This window comes from Tiliqua scincoides, chromosome 12 (genome assembly GCF_035046505.1).
Source record: "Tiliqua scincoides isolate rTilSci1 chromosome 12, rTilSci1.hap2, whole genome shotgun sequence".
Lineage (NCBI taxonomy): Eukaryota > Metazoa > Chordata > Lepidosauria > Squamata > Scincidae > Tiliqua > Tiliqua scincoides.
Window position 1 is genome coordinate 5,143,636 of NC_089832.1, and position 16,013 is coordinate 5,159,648.

The following is a 16,013-nucleotide window of genomic DNA, read 5'->3' on the forward strand; positions in this document are numbered from 1 at the left end:
AGTTGCAGCTTCATGAAGAGTCATTTCCTTTCCATTCCATTTCCACCATTCTTTTCTGTATCTTTTTGAGGCAAGATTTAAAGATTGATTGATCTTGGGGGGGGAGGGGGAGTCCATCCATTTGTGTTTCCTAACAGAGTTCTGGCAGTACTACATCTGTATTGTCTATATCAGTGTTTCTCAAACAGTGGGTCAGGACCCACTAGGTAGGTTGCGAGCCCATTTCAGGTGGGTCCCCATTCATTTCAATATTTAATTTTTAATATAGTAGACTTGATGCTACCATGGTATGTGACCGCATTTGGGGAAATGTTACAGGCCTGTACTTTTAACAAGCTACTATATATACTCTTTTAACAATGATAGTAACTGGAACTTACTCCTGAATAAGTGTGGTTAGGATTGCAGCCTAAGATCGTTAAAAATTTTCCTGCTTGCTGATGTCACTTGTGGTCATGGCATCACTTCCGGTGGGTCCTAACAGATTCTTATTTTAAAAAGTGGGTCCCAGTGCAAAATATGTGAGAACCACAGGTATATATGATTACAGGCAACCTTTATGAAATTATACATAGTAGAAATTGGGCCACCTTTTGGCAGCCTAAGTACTACAGTTTATAAAACAGTTAGGCATCCATTGGCAGCATCTTGCCTCTTGTGACCTGTTTCTTCAATCTCTGTTGCACCTGCTGTTCTAGATATCTATGGTGAATTGGTAGATTATTGCCACCCTGTGGCCATAATGGCACACAAATTATCTTGTCATTTTCTCTCTTCAGCAGATACGAGAAGCTAGTGCATACCTCACTTTCTTCCACCCTGTCTCTCCCTCTCTTAAGGGTCTGCCCAACGAACAGTGGAGGATAACATTTCTCAATGAGCATTATGCGCTGTGCGACACATATCCATCACTTCTGGTAGTGCCATATAATGCCACAGACGAGGATCTCAGGAAAGTTGCTGCTTTTCGGTCCCGAGGAAGAATACCGGTAAGTAACATAGGGAACCAAAATAGTTCTCTATACTAGTAGGGGAAATGCAAAGTAATTGACTGTTTTCAATATATGGAGCTGTCTTGTGTGCCCAGATATAGAAAGCAAACTTCCATAAAATGCATCAGAGTTGTTCTTAAAGTTGGAACCCAGTTGAAAGCAATTGTGATCTATTCATTAATCTCAGTTGATTTTAATCGGTGGATTAAATGTGCATTTTTAATAATACAGATGTATATCGTTTAAGCAGTTATAAAGAGTGCAAGTGTAGTGCTTCTCCATGCTGATTTCATAGGAAAGACTCATGTCCATTTTATCAAACAAGTGTTGGAAATGTAAGCAGATTGAGGGTACCTTTTATGATATGTGGTGAAAAAGCTAAGAAATATTGGAAAATGATTCAAGAGATGTTACAAGAGACACTTAATTTTGTAATACCATTCAAACCAGAAATATTCCTCCTAAATATAGTATCAGAAATTAAAGACCTACAAAAGAAATATCTTATTGCACAGATTAATACAGCAGCAAGAATATTGTGTGCACAATAGTGGAAATCTACAGATATTCCAAACAGAGAAAAATTAATAGATAAGATTTATAAAATACCAGAAATGGATGTATTAACAGAAAGAATGAAAGATAAAGATTTAGATAAAATAAGATATTGGAAGCCGTTTAATGATTGGATAGATAGTAGTGGATAAATATTAAGTATTTTAATGATATGTGGTAATGGTTTATATGGACACGTTTTTGTTTAGTTTTAACTTGTTGTATATATATTGTTTTAAAAGGCATGCTGAGACCTAATGGCCAATATCTTGTTGTGTAACCTTTGTAACCCTATCCCTAAGTTTATCCCATTTGCCTGCCCCATATCTGTAATAAATAAATAAATAAATTTTAAAAAAAGGAAAGACCCATGTCATTATGGACATTTTAAATGATACTTGTAATGAACCCCAAGAAAAGAAACTATCTGGATGCCCTTGTAATGTTTGAAGAAGACCCAAGTGCAGTTCTCAGGGTTACTTGTGGAGTTAACTGTCTGCAGATGAGACATTTGCTGAAGGTGTGCTCTGGGGGTTGAGCTATCCCTTTGCCTGAAAAAGCTGAACCGGATTAGTTGCCTTAGATGGGAGAGTGAAGCTTCTGGCAGATCTCTGCAGAGGAGTGTGAAGGAATTGGAAGGAACCACCTGCCAAGAAATGGATAACATTTTGGAAATGGATAACAATTGTGAATTGGTCTGAGGCTTGATTTGCAGCTGCCTTTGAAAGCATGGAAGCACAAGAGCTGGCAAGCCAGGATGATAACTGTAGTATAAAGGGAAACACAGTATGGAAGGGTCTGTTAGTCTCTCTTATGGAACAATACTTATAAAAACCCCATTTATAAAATGGGGTTTATGTTCAGCCTGCCTAAGTACACAGTCTTGAGTCTATGAACATCAGGAGATCCCTGCTGGATCAGGCTAAAGGCTCATCCAGTCAAGCTTCCTGTATCACCTACAGTGGTCCACTAGATGCCTCAAGGAGCACACAAGACAACACAATACCTGCATCCTGGTGCCACCCCCTTGCATGGCCTTCGGATGTAGCCTATTTCTAAAACCAGGAGGTTGCACATACCCATCCTGGCTTGTAACCTGTGATGAACTTTTCCTCCATACCTCTGTCCAATCCCCTTTGAAAGGCATCTAGACTAGGTGCCATCACCATATCGTGTGGTCAGGCAGTATATAAATACTGTAATAAAGAAATTTGTAGGCAACTTTAAGGAAAACATTTGGCAAACAAACTGAATTGTTTGTCTTCCAATTAGGTTTTGTCATGGATCCATCCAGAGAACCTGGCTGTCATCATGCGCTGCAGCCAGCCCCTCGTTGGAATGAGTGGCAAAAGAAATAAAGACGACGAAAGATATCTGGAGGTCATAAGGGAATCAAACGGCCAGATCTCAAAACTAACTATCTATGATGCCAGGCCCAGTGTCAATGCTGTCGCCAACAAGGTAAGCCGAGGTCTCTGCCGTGATGGCTGCTTTGTTTGTAACTCTAGTTAGGCTCATAGAAATAGTTCCTCCTATGGAATGCTCTCTGGATTTTTGGTCCGCAATGACACTTCATTCTGCAGAGTCAGTGTTTTGTGGTTGACCAAAACGTTATCATTTTGTCACAGCTGCAAAATCTGCTTGAACTAAGCCTTGTGGTAGAAATGCAAATTCCTGCCCACATGATTAAAAACTTTATAGTTGGGGAAAAGGACCATGTTTATCTCTTGAGGTTAGACTATATGTCACTTGGAGGGCATGACTGAAGCTAGTATGCTTGATTTATATTCAGGAAATAGCTGGCCCAGGTCTGAAGCATGCGAGAAGGAAGATTTTAACCTTGTGCCACAGATGTAAATGGGAGCTGTTTTCCAGGACAAATAGGGGCAGGAGGGTTATGTGACTATGATCAGGGCCATAGTGGGGACAGACTTGCTCTCCTTAACTCTGTGGGCCTGGTCTGCATGGAGTCTGATCCAGCAATTATGTGCAGAATAAAAACAGCTGCACTTAGATCAATATCTAGTTTGTGTCTGTTTTATTCTTACTATAAATTACTATATTTATATCGTACCTTCTTATTCCTCATTAGGAGGTGCCCAAGGTAACTTAAGAGTATTTTGTTTTATCCTTAAACTACAGAATAGAGAAAAGTCTGCTTTATATTCCAAGCTACTTGTATAAAAATCCTTCAGCAAAAATGACTCTTAAGAAACTACCTAGAACAATGCAGTACAATGAGCATCCCTGCTAAAATTCCAGTAAAGCCCCCAGAAAAATCTGCCAGCTAGCTGAATTTTCTCCTCCCGCTGCTGCCAAAACACTTGCCTACACAGAAATGCTTTGTGGCCTTTCAAAGGTTCAGGCTCTGCCCCCACAAACCAGGGCTGCAATTTCTGATTTGGAGGAGGATTGAAGCAGGGCCTTATTGGCAGATCTTAAAGAATAGATGGATTTGTGGAGGAACTGCTAAATTCAAAAATGCATGCACTTTTTCTTTTTCTCAATATTCAGAGTTCTGTCTAGTCTTTTAAGCAATGGGATGCTTGGTCTAAGCAGTACTTATTTATAACTACTTAAACTCTGAAAACAGTGGAAAAACTTAGTTGCTCTATATCCTTAAAAGGGGGTTGGGTGCAGGTTTTACTCTTGTTTATGAGCAGTCCTTGTGGCCTCATACTTCCCTCCTGCTCTCTGGCTACTCCCTTTTGCTTGCTTGTTTCTCAGCCCACACCCCAGGATTAGGCAACCACTCCCACCAGTAAAATTAACTGTCTCTTTCTGCTCCAGACAGACAGGGCTGGGAGAACACCATGCTGCCTGCGACTCTAGCCTAGTGTTGATATGTGGAAGCACTTACTTTTCCTTGAAGCTGAGAGAACTTGGCTAAACTTCTACTCTGATTTGGGAAATGTAATGACAGCAGATGACTTGGAACGTCGGCTCACAGTTTCCGTAACTTCTCCAGGGTGGACACTCTTTTTGTCTTTGATTCTCAAATTCCAGCCATGGAACAGCCTTTATGGCTACATTGCCTAGGAAGTTTATGGAAACTTTGACTGTGTTCTTTGTCACGCCGTTAGTTAGTATTTTTAAAGGCGTTTGGCAATAGATGATGATCTTGGGGAAGCCAAAGCATGGACTGGGAAAGGTTTTATTCAGAGGAACTGGCCTTTAAAATGAAAGTAAATAGCCCTGAGGCTGCGTTTTAAAACAGCAACTTTTTAATCAAATCCTTATGATGTCCAAAAAATAGCAAATGTGGGTCCATGTTGTATCAGACTTGCACCAAAGCATATCTTTCTTTCCAGATGGGAGATTGTCATGCCCTCTTGAAGGAAACTCCTGGGTGGTTTCATTGTACTGCAAAATCTTGAAAACCAGAAGTCATTGATAAAAATACAATCTTAAAAAGGATAGCTGTAAAAATAAAAGGAAAAAATAGGTTAAGCTCTCTGAAATATTTATCAAGGCATTTTAGAAAGTTGTCTGTTCTAAGACCTTCATTTTTTAAGGTCTCATTTAAGTGTACATATCTTTTTTATCCATACTACAATTAAAAAATATGTTCATTGACAAAATGCCAATGTATTATGTTCTGTCATTGATTTCTTGTTTTTTGTGTACTTATTCCCAGGCAACTGGAGGAGGATATGAAAGTGATGATGCCTACCCCAAAACAGAGCTTTTCTTCCTAGATATTCACAATATTCATGTAATGCGGGAATCATTGAAAAAACTGAAGGACATTGTTTACCCTCACGTGGAAGAATCTCACTGGTTATCTAGCCTGGAGTCCACTCACTGGCTTGAACATATCAAGGTGTGTGTGAATCAGATAGCACATGCTTGATGCACGTACTTGAACTGCGAGACCGATTACCGTCGTGGTTGGGTTAGGACCAGAGTGACGTAGATTCAGATCCCAAATCATCCCTGAAGCTCACTGAACCAATCATCCCCTCTCAGTCTTAACTGCCCAACAGGTTTGTGAGGACATAAAGGGGCAGGGAGAGGCCCAAGTATGTTGCCCTCAACACCTTGGAGGAAGGGCTGGATAAAAATCTTTACAGTCGGTCCTCCGTATCCATGGGTTCTGCATCCACAGATTCAACCATCCATGGATCATCAAAATGCCCAAGTCATCAAAACACCCATACCTTTCCCATCCTTTCCTTCGGCTGCCCTTTGGCCCTGACTGAAAAGCACCTCACCTGCCCTTGGGCCAGGGTCTTGTTGCCTTGTGCTGTCCAGTGTGAGCCTCATCTTGGCAGCACACAAAGGGCCATTGGTCAGACGGGGGAGGGGGAGGACCCTCTGCATTCCCGCTCAACATGAACATTGAGGTGAGCATTGAGGCTGCCATGGGTCTGTGGCAGACAGTGTCTGACACTGACACAGGTGGGGCCACAACAGGTAAGTCTAGCATCAGACAATATTGTATTCTACCTTTCTTCCATAATATAACTCAAGGCGATCACCCATCTAGGTATTGGCCATTTTACATAAGGGACTTGAGCATCAATGGATTTTTATATCCGTGGCAGCGTCCTGGAACCAATCTTCCCTGGATACTGAGGGATGATTATACAATGTACAGTGAGGTCTCATTATCTGTGGGGGTTTCTGTTCCCAGAACCCCCACAGTTATGGAAATTGGCAGATGTCAAGATAAGCAGATTTGAACCCCCCACCCTTCAAACCGAACCAGAACTGGGCTCCAGGCAGGCCCAGTTTTCTGAGACCCACAGAAGCCCTGGGCTTCCATGGGTCTCGTAACGCTTTACAAGACATTATAAATGTCGCTTCCGGTTTTATGATAAAACCAGGAGTGACCATTTTGCCTGTTTTGGATATTCTGAGGTTCACAGCGGCTGCAGGCAGCCTCTGCAGGCCTCAGAAAACCCTCCAGGATGGGAGGGGTGGGGTGGGGCCAGTTCAGCATCTGTGTATCAGAAAATCAGCACATGCTGAACCTGTGCATAACATGGTCCCCCTGTAAGTGCTTAAGTAATTAAGGGGCAAACTCTATTTTATTTGCTGAGACGAAACAAGTTTCAGTAGTTTTTCCTTGTTTCTTAGCTTGTTTTAACAGGTGCCATTCAGGTAGCAGACAAAGTGTCTTCTGGCAAGAGCTCTGTCCTGGTTCACTGCAGTGATGGTTGGGACCGTACAGCGCAGTTGACCTCTCTAGCCATGTTGATGCTAGACAGCTACTACCGAACCATTGTGGGCTTCGAGGTCTTGGTACAAAAGGAGTGGATAAGCTTCGGACACAAGTTTGCATCGGTAAGAGCAAATAAAACCACATTATTATGCAACTAGAGAAAGCTTAATTGCCTTCTGGTCATAGTGCCATTCTAAGATGTGAGTTTATACCCTTTTTTTTTTTTTTTTTGCATTAATGATACCAGTCTCTGAATTGTGCTCAGCAGCCTGTGTTTACCCATATTTGTAGACTGCCTCCCATCTGATGGGTATACCCAGAGCTGTTTTGACAATTGGAAGGCTCACAATTTACATGCATTATTTTTTTGCCTCAAGAATGTTTTGCTAGCAACATTTCATAACTTTTTTTAAAAGCATTATTTCTGTGTTCACAACCTGGTCCCAGAAAAACATTGGCTTGCCTCTTCTCATTCTTAAATTTAAAGATCGTGGCAGCTTGCTTCAAGTTTTTGTATTGCGAATTAGTAAAAGGATTAAAGTCATATTTGCCAGAGTCAGGACTGGTCCATTAGCATTGTTGACTTAACACTGATCTGAAGAAAAGTGTTTTGTGTCTAGCTGTCGTGTACGTAAACATGATTTATCTGTCTTAGTTTCCCATTAGGCCATTAAAGCAAACTTTTGACTGTCGAAGCTCGCTAGCTGTGTTCCTGAGCAGATTTTTCCCAGTCCAGAGAGACGTGGCTCTTAAATCCCTGCCTTAAGCAAAACCACATTGCTGTGTAGGAGCACAGCTCTGAAAATTTGGCAGCTCACTGCTGCTTCTCTAATAAACTAATGCGCCCTTTGAAAACGGCTCCAAGCCCATTTTAAAAGTCTCTGTTTGTGCCGTCAGGTTTCAAGTTGTTTGGGAAATGGGGTTGTCTTTGAACAATTGGGCTTCCCTATCTGGTGAAAGAAGGTTGATGTTTTAGCAGTACATGCTTAACGTTTTGAAAGAGCAGAAAGTGTGTGTGTTTGGGGGGGGTTTAGCGGCGGCAGCGGTGTCTGAGTGAGATAGAGTTGTCGATGATACTTTGCTTTTGGTTCACATTAATGATTTCCTGTGATCTGTAAAATGAGTAATGCTTTTGAAGTACATTTTCCATCAGTAAAATTGGCTCGCTGTTTTTTCCTTAAAGATTCTGGAAGTGTTTGAACTAGGAGGAAAAGCACAGTCCAACCCCAATTGCTTAACTCGGTCTTTGAAATCGGCAGGACTTCTGATTCTGATCTTAAGAATCAGATTGAGGGGGTGGGGGGATTGGTGGCCCAAATCAGTGAATCATTTGACAACATAGTTTACAATGCTGAATAAAATGCCAGTTTCCTGTCTTGGTATGATAAATCTCCTCTGACTTTAGATAATTGGAAGATTTGGACCTGGGCTGTGTGTTCTTGTGTAACTAAGGAAAGTCCAGCATCCAGTAAATCCTTGCCTTTTGACATGTTATCTTTCAGTGCCTTTTATGGAACTACTATTAGAGAAATCATGATTTGCTTCCATTTCCACAAATTCATACTTATATCTTGACTCAGTCAAGTATTGGGGGGGGGGTGCATGTTCATGTGTGCATTTAAAAGCTGTAGGGATGGACCTCAACAAGTGGGAAACTCTGGCCTCTGAGCGGCCCGCTTGGAGGCAGCTGTGCAGCATGGCCTTTCCCAGTTTGAAGAGACACTTTGCAAACAGTCTGAGGCTAAGGGGCAAAGAAGGAAGGCCCATGGCCAGGGAGACAGACCAGGGACAGACTGCACTTGCTCCCGGTGTGGGAGGGATTGTCACTCCCGGATTGGCCTTTTCAGCCACACTAGACGCTGTGCCAGAACCACCTTTCAGAGCGCGATACCATAGTCTTTCGAGACTGAAGGTTGCCAATACAAGTAAAGTTCAGTGGAAGGGTCGGTTATTCCCAAAGTGGAGTTATCAACTCAGGTGGGGTTTGCATGGTTTTATTGGTAAGGGGAGAAAGACAGGAGAAAAAAATTTTAAAATAACTTTGTTTCAGCGAATTGGACATGGAGACAAAAATCATGCCGATGCTGACAGATCGCCTATCTTCCTCCAGTTCATTGATTGTGTGTGGCAGATGTCTAAGCAGGTAAGTTGTTGCTACAACATATTGTAGTGCACTACAAAATATTGTTTGTTGTGTAGATACACAGATACTTCTCTTTGTCTATACCTATGTAAATTATTTGGGAGTTGTCATTTAAGTGGTGGTAGTCTTCTTATTTTTTCTTTTAATATACAAGTGCATGTACAGGTGTTTGCCACTTGTACAGGTGTTTGCATGTACAGGTGTTTGATAAGATATATGTTCTCTTATCCCTGTTATGCAATTAGGTCATTAAGTGAACATCCAGTCCAATCTATTGCCTTTGTTGTGTAAACAGACACTCCCTGCCAGACACTAGGTGGCTGCACAGGCTACTGGAGGTAGATTGCTTCTTCTTTTAATTAAGAGCCTCTCTGTTGTGTAAACAGACACTCTGCTGCAGGCTGTGGGAGGCACAATTGCCTCATTAAGAGCATCTTTATTATGCTTTGACCACCGTCATATATGCGATCCATCATTAAGCGAACGGTTAAGTGGTGGACACTTATACTTGGGAGCCCCCCAAATATGGAGAAACCACTATTTAATTTTGCCAAGGCCCTGTTTTCCTAGAAATCAGACAGGCGTGCGATCATACTGTTTGGGGTATGTGATGGATATGCTGTCAAAGAGGAAACACAAGGGAACAGAATATTTGGAGAGGGAACCACAGCAGCTACTGGCTCTCTGAAGCCTTAAAGAACTTTTGCAAGACTCCATCTGAGCTATTCTCGATGTTCAGGATTTGGACCAAAAAAGGTTTTTAAAAATCAAGGCAGAATTTAAAAATGCCCTGAAAAATGCAAGTGTTTTATATAGTGAAAGTGAGGCTAAGATTGTTTTAGCACCCTATAAAACAGGCTAGTGTTGCATGACAATAATGTGACCTCTTGCTTTTAACAATACGTGTGCAATACGTGTCTATCACTATTCTGAACATTTTCCTCCCCCTTTATGTCTAGTTCCCAACAGCTTTTGAATTCAATGAACAATTCTTGATTACCATTCTGGATCACTTATATAGCTGCCGCTTCGGTACTTTCTTGTATAGCTGTGACTCGGTGAGGGAAAGGGAGGTAAGTTGATGGGGTGGTCATGTAAGCCGCTTGTTTCCTAATAACTTTTTTTAAAAACCAGTCGCTCTGGTTAGCCAGATTTGGCAGCATCCCAGTATGGATGGAATGAAATGGGCTACAACAGAACCCTTGCAATAAAGCATGTTTATAATTTCCATTGCAATTCAGATAAAGAATAAATAGAGTTTTCAACTGAAGGGCTGCTTTTGAAGATGCTTTATCTGTTGAAGAGCGATGTACTACCTTTTGATTATACTGGGTAACAGCTATTTGCCAAAGCAAACTCCTCTGTTGTGTGCAGTTGAAATTAATGTTGAACTTCCCATTTGCATTGCAGAAACTGAGTGAAAAAACACTGTCTCTGTGGTCCCTGATCAACAGTTCAAAATCCACGTACACCAATCCCTTTTATACTAAAGAATTGAACCGTGCTCTTTATCCAGTAGCAAGCATGCGTCACCTGGAACTGTGGGTCAATTATTACATTCGGTGGAACCCAAGGATTAGGCAACAAGTAAGCTTGTTGGAGGGCAACTGTCTCTGTTTATAGCACTTTTCTACGGATTTGTAACCCTCTCTCTTTGACTAAAGTTTTATATGAAGTCATACAAAGTCAAATCATCAGTCCAACTAGCCCAATACTCTGCCTCTGCTACCTGAGAAGTTGGGTTTGGGGCCTCTATACAAAGCATATTCTTTGTTACTAAACTATAGTATATTTCCTCTTGTATAAAATATAGACTTTGGTATCCGCAGGAGCTCCATTCCCGGATCCCCCGTGGATAAACAGATTTATAGGTCTGATCCGTAAGACCTCCAAATGTGACCGGTGATGTTCTGCAGTCACCACCCGGAGGTGTTCTGAGGCCTTCAGAGGCCTCTATGGGCCTCAGGCCTCCAGAGGTGCCAGAAAGGCACTTGCAGTTTTTGTCAAAGCCGACCTCTGTGATGTGACCAGAGAGCATCTCAAGTTGTGTCCAGGAGCTCGGGGTCCAGCGTCCACTGTGCATTCAGAACCAGTGGTTAGTTAAAACCATGGGTCCCCAATCTGCAGATATGTAAGTGATGCCTATAAAATAATTCCCCCTCTAACAATTAAAAAAGAATGAAACAAAATGCATGAGGCCTTCAGTACATATGCTTTGGGGCAACATTTTAAAGCCAGGCATATTAGGCGTACTGACTTGGAAGCAAGAGTGGTGAAAATGTGCTTAGGGCTACAGAGTTTGAAGGTGAGTAATCCCCTTTTTCTGCCCCTTGATGAGATTGCTCTTGGAACATCCCATTTCTCTCTTGCTGGTTAGCTGCCTAAAAAATAATCAATGGAGCAGCAAAAAGATGGCACCCATTTGGTGCTGCTTATCCTCAAGCTTTGATGGAACAGCTGGGAGCAAAGAGAGAAGAGAACATCTCTGTTTGACAAACAGTCTTTATCGGCAAGCCACTAGAATGAAGCAGCAGTCTGAAAGCGGCCCTTTTCTGCATGTATCCCCAGTGCTATTCACAGCACTCCAAGGGCTGGAAGAAAGCCAGGCAGTGTTTTCTATGTCTTTCAGAGTTGCAGCCGCTGTAAATCTTGTCCTTTTTTTGTTTTGAAGATCTTTCCATGGATAAGAAGGACTGCCTCTCTAAAAAGTGAAGCTACAAATTAGTTCACTGGGAAAATGAGTCAAGTTTTGTTTGTCTCAGCCTGAGGCCATAACAAAGTTGCAAATAAACCATAAGCATCAAATTAATGCTGGAAAAACTAAATATTTTAGGGCAGGTGGCACGCTGGGGACTCCACCGCCCGACACAGAGGCTCATGATTCACCACTGACCTTTTGGTTGGCGGCGAATCGAGTAGCCCCATTGCGGGGCTACTCAGTTTACCCAGGGGAAGGGGACAAAAGTCCCCTTCTCCCGAGGAGCTGGCGGCGGCTGCCCATAGCACACAGGATGTGGCAGCAGCCATTTTTGGTGCCGCTGCAGCCCCAGGCAGCTCAGAATTGGGCTGTTAGACCCCATCCCCAAGATCTCTCATTATCTATATATGCAAGTTTTTTGAAATGTGGAACAATCTGATATCCAAAATGCTTCTGATCCCTGGGATGGACTCAAGGCTTGTTTTTAAGGTTCTTTGGAGATGATCTGAGGGACTCCAGCAAATGTGCATGAGGCCTCTGTACAACTATAATGTTGTTGGGTCTTAATAACCTTTTTATAACAAAACAACAATAACAACAGTATTTATATACCGCTTTTCAACTAAGAGTTTTTATAATGTTTTGCGCTTCTATCTAGCAGCCAAATCCAGTGGAACAGCGGTACATGGAGCTGCTAGCACTACGTGACGACTACATGAGGCGGCTGGAAGAACTACAAATCACAAACAGTCCCAAGCTTTCCAATTCGTCCACTTCCTCCTCCTCTTCTTCATCGCAGATGATGTCACACGTGCAAACGCACTTTTGAAGGGGAGATGATTTGATTTTTTTCCCCCCTCCCCTTGAACGTTGCCATCGTAACTGGTGCTTATATTCTGATGTATCGGACAAGAAGAAAACATTGATGCCTTATGTAGTGCTTCTTTAGAAATGGCTCCTTTCAGAGAGGATTTAAACACAAGTGGGCTTTTAAAAATTGATTTATGTGCCTTTCAGAACCTGTGGCCTGGGAACGCACTATCCAACTAGCGGTTAAAATATTTTTAAAAGAGGTGTTTTATTCCCTACAGCATCCAAATATATTTAGCTAACTGCTTTTATTAATAAGCATCAGCTTTTTTTAGCGTAGGGTGCATAATGTCCTCTATGGGCTCTTTCCTGCACAGACTTTAAAGTGCATGTTTAATTTCATATATCTAGCAAAGGGCCATCCGTGCCAGTGGGGGACTCTAGAAGCGCATGCGTGTGCGGTAGCCTCTGGTGAAGAGAGCAAGAGGTTTTCGGAAGACACATGCTTTTGGAAATAAATTACTGTGTGAATAAACTTAGAAAGTTTCTTACAGATAAAATTGTTGCGATCGTAGCAATGAGCTATATCGCACCTGAAATTTCTTATAAAAATGGGTGCCTACTCAGAGCAGAAGCCTTATTACCATAGATTAATATTTGAGACATAGTGCGGGGATATGTGTGTACGTACATACCCTTAATGAATTAATCTTTCATCAAGTATATTAAACAATGTATGGAAAACGTGTGCACTGAAGAAACGAAATGTTTTTTGCAGATCCTTTGATTTGCTGTCTTCATGTCAGTCGTCTGTTTAAATTTTTATAATTTGTTCCTTTCAGGAATATTTTTAAAATTAATATTGCAAGCACTTATGAAGTCAGCACAAATCTTATGACTTGATATTTTAATGCATAATTTTGCTTTAGGATTTAAAGTTTTAAGTAGTCTTGGGTCAGCTCGGAACATCTTTGAAGCATAGGATTTGTGAAGGACTGTTCATAGCTAACGTGATTTATTTTTTAAAAATGTGTTTTGACTCCTTGAGGTGGCCTGCCTCCTATTTGTAAATTATTGTACATGTAAGTTTTGATCTATGAGAGAGAAGAGGCGAGGACATTATAGGATAATGTGTAAATTTAAGTTTAAGTGTATGAAAGAGTCTTTTTGTAAAGTGTAAATATTTTGGGTTTGAAAGATTAAAGTCAATAGTCCATAAAATTACTATAAAATTTCTTAGTTTTAGAGGACATTGGAATATTTTGGAGATAGTGTATTTTCATTACAAGAAGAATCAAGCACATTAGTACATAAATAATATGCTGAGAAATTTGCACTACTTCTTCAGGGATAGACTGAAGTATTAGTAAAACTAGCTAATGCATGACTTATTTCCACTTGAGACCTGCCCTCACTCTCTTGTGGCTCTTTTCCTTTATGCATATAAGTTGGTTTCTTTCTAAAGGGAAACCCATCTGAACAATTAAATGCAGAACTTGAACGACAAGGAAACTCATATTTACTTCTTCGCCCTACTCTAAACAGCAGAGCATAGCTTTGCAGTTGGAAAACTATGCAGATTCTAAAATAACTGCCTTTTTGCTTGGCTTGTGTTCTAGAAGCATCTCATTGCAACCTTGAAACATTTCTGCAGGTTGTATACCCACAAGAGGTGTGTGTGTGTATTTGTGTGTTCCATTCTGACTAGTGTGGACAAATTGGAATTTTGCCGGTTTTTACTAAGTAAAACACTACATGCTCAGCTGTTTTCCTTTTTTTTTTTTTGCTGGGAGGAGGGGGGAATGTAAACCAGTTTAAATGCATTTGCCTTCTCATTGCCGTATGCCATCAATTTATGTTGCTGCCACCACCACACCACAGATGATGTTACATTGTGGTTTGTAAAGTGTTAATTTTGGTTGTAACTGGATGAAAGTTCACTTGATTTTTTTTTTAAATATCTGCTTTAAAGTTGTATGAAATAAAAAACAAATGACACTTATTCCTTGTGTCTACGCTAACTTTTCCCGTGTATTGCATAGCGCTTTTTATCACCTATCTCTTAAAATTGGGGCAAAACCAGGAGATGTTGGTGCTTAAGGGGAAAGAGGTTCTGCATGCTTTCCCCCCTTTTTCTGCAACTCTGACCCCAGAGAGTTGTCACTTATCTGGCTATTAGATTTTGACAGGTGTTTTTTCACTTATCATTTATCTCATGCCCTACCTTTTTAGAGGTAGGCTCACTGCTACTTGCAAAGCCAATCCAGTACTCTTTCTTAGGATAACATTAATGACCATTAAGTCTTGCAGTTTCAACTTGTCACAGCTCTGAGCACTCCCAATAGAGGTAGCTGCTTATTGCAAGACATTACAGCTGCAGTTAATGGTGTGAAAAGGTACATTACATCAGATCTTGATTTGAAGTGTCTGAGGCTTTGTTTTGAAATCAGAACCAATTCATGTGCAGTGAATCCAGTGCACAAGACTAGTGGCTGCATGTGTGATGCATTCTGTGCATTTGGGACATGGAAAGGAAGATGTTATAAAAGCAATTATTGGCACAATCCTAACCAGGTCTACTCAGAAGTAAGTCCTGTTTTGTTCAATGGTACTTACTCTCAGGAAAGTGTGGCTAGGATTGCAGCCTGTGTTGATTTACACTGGCTGGTACCTCTAACTCGCTTGAACGTTAGTGGTTTGTAGTACTGGTGTAGTATATGTGCTAATAGACATAATGATTACAAGTTTAGGGTTGGGGAAGCACAAGGAGAAGAGATGATACTATCGCAGTTCAAAATGGCAGACTAGTTTTCTGTGTGCAGGGCAGATGATGTGGCATTTGCTTGAGTGTGCAGCTAGCCTGTTCCTTTGATATCTTTCTCTCTGTCTCCCATCTGATCAGCCTCAACTGTGGGCTTTCTCTGCTTGCCAGTATCTGAGGACTAGTCTGTGAATTGCATTTATGGTGCGCTAGCCAGTCTGTCCAGAAAACTGCTCACTTTACCTAGATAGTTGCAGTGATTTTGACTGTACTGTTAACTAGTTATGTTACAACTATGCAGCAGAAAGCTTCTGTGTATGGCTTAGATGTAGTTTCGGCCCCTTATCTCCATCTGTGGTATAGTAACAAACGGGTGGACATCCGTTTCACTGCACTCAGCCACATCAGTAAGTGAATTCTGAGTCTGAAGTTCTGCAAACTTAGAAAATAGAAGTGAAAGCAAGATTCTCAATGCTTGGATTGTGGTGGTGAAGTTGACCTAATATGGTTTCATTTTATTTTTAAAGGTGAATTGGCAGCACATTGAATAAAAAGTGATTGGGTTGGTTTTTAAGAACTTGCAAAAACAGCAGATGGCAGGTTTCACTTTAGATAGGTCTCCACGTTCTCTCTCATGCAGGAGTTCAAGGCTTTAAGATGGTGCCTGTTGCAATGTCATGTGTGGGCTTTATCTAAGAACAGAATGTGGTTTTTGTTTTGCTTAGCTTGTATATGGATACCTATTTAATGCACTTATACTCTGCCTTATCCCCACATTGTGGGCACCCATGGCATCTTAACAAAATATTCCATCATTAAAACAGACTCCAATGCATATTAAAAACAGTAAACAATGAAACCAGCAAATGGACAATATCCATATTTTG

At 41.2% G+C, this 16,013-nt stretch overlaps 1 protein-coding gene across 2 annotated transcripts in view; it reads left to right on the plus strand.

The window, feature by feature from the left end:
- MTM1 (myotubularin 1) overlaps window positions 1-14,367 on the plus strand; it is a 41,771-nt gene extending 27,404 nt beyond the window's left edge. Inside the window, exons 8-15 of one of the 2 annotated variants that reach the window (XM_066639878.1) lie at window positions 840-989; window positions 2,820-3,008; window positions 5,185-5,370; window positions 6,630-6,836; window positions 8,765-8,857; window positions 9,817-9,930; window positions 10,268-10,444; window positions 12,214-14,367. In XM_066639878.1, the coding sequence (XP_066495975.1) occupies window positions 840-989; window positions 2,820-3,008; window positions 5,185-5,370; window positions 6,630-6,836; window positions 8,765-8,857; window positions 9,817-9,930; window positions 10,268-10,444; window positions 12,214-12,384 (1,287 nt within the window). In that variant the 3' untranslated portion in view covers window positions 12,385-14,367. The remainder of the gene's footprint in view (window positions 1-839; window positions 990-2,819; window positions 3,009-5,184; window positions 5,371-6,629; window positions 6,837-8,764; window positions 8,858-9,816; window positions 9,931-10,267; window positions 10,445-12,213) is intronic. The other variant, XM_066639879.1, reaches the window with a different exon arrangement.
- Window positions 14,368-16,013: the final 1,646 nt, after the last annotated feature.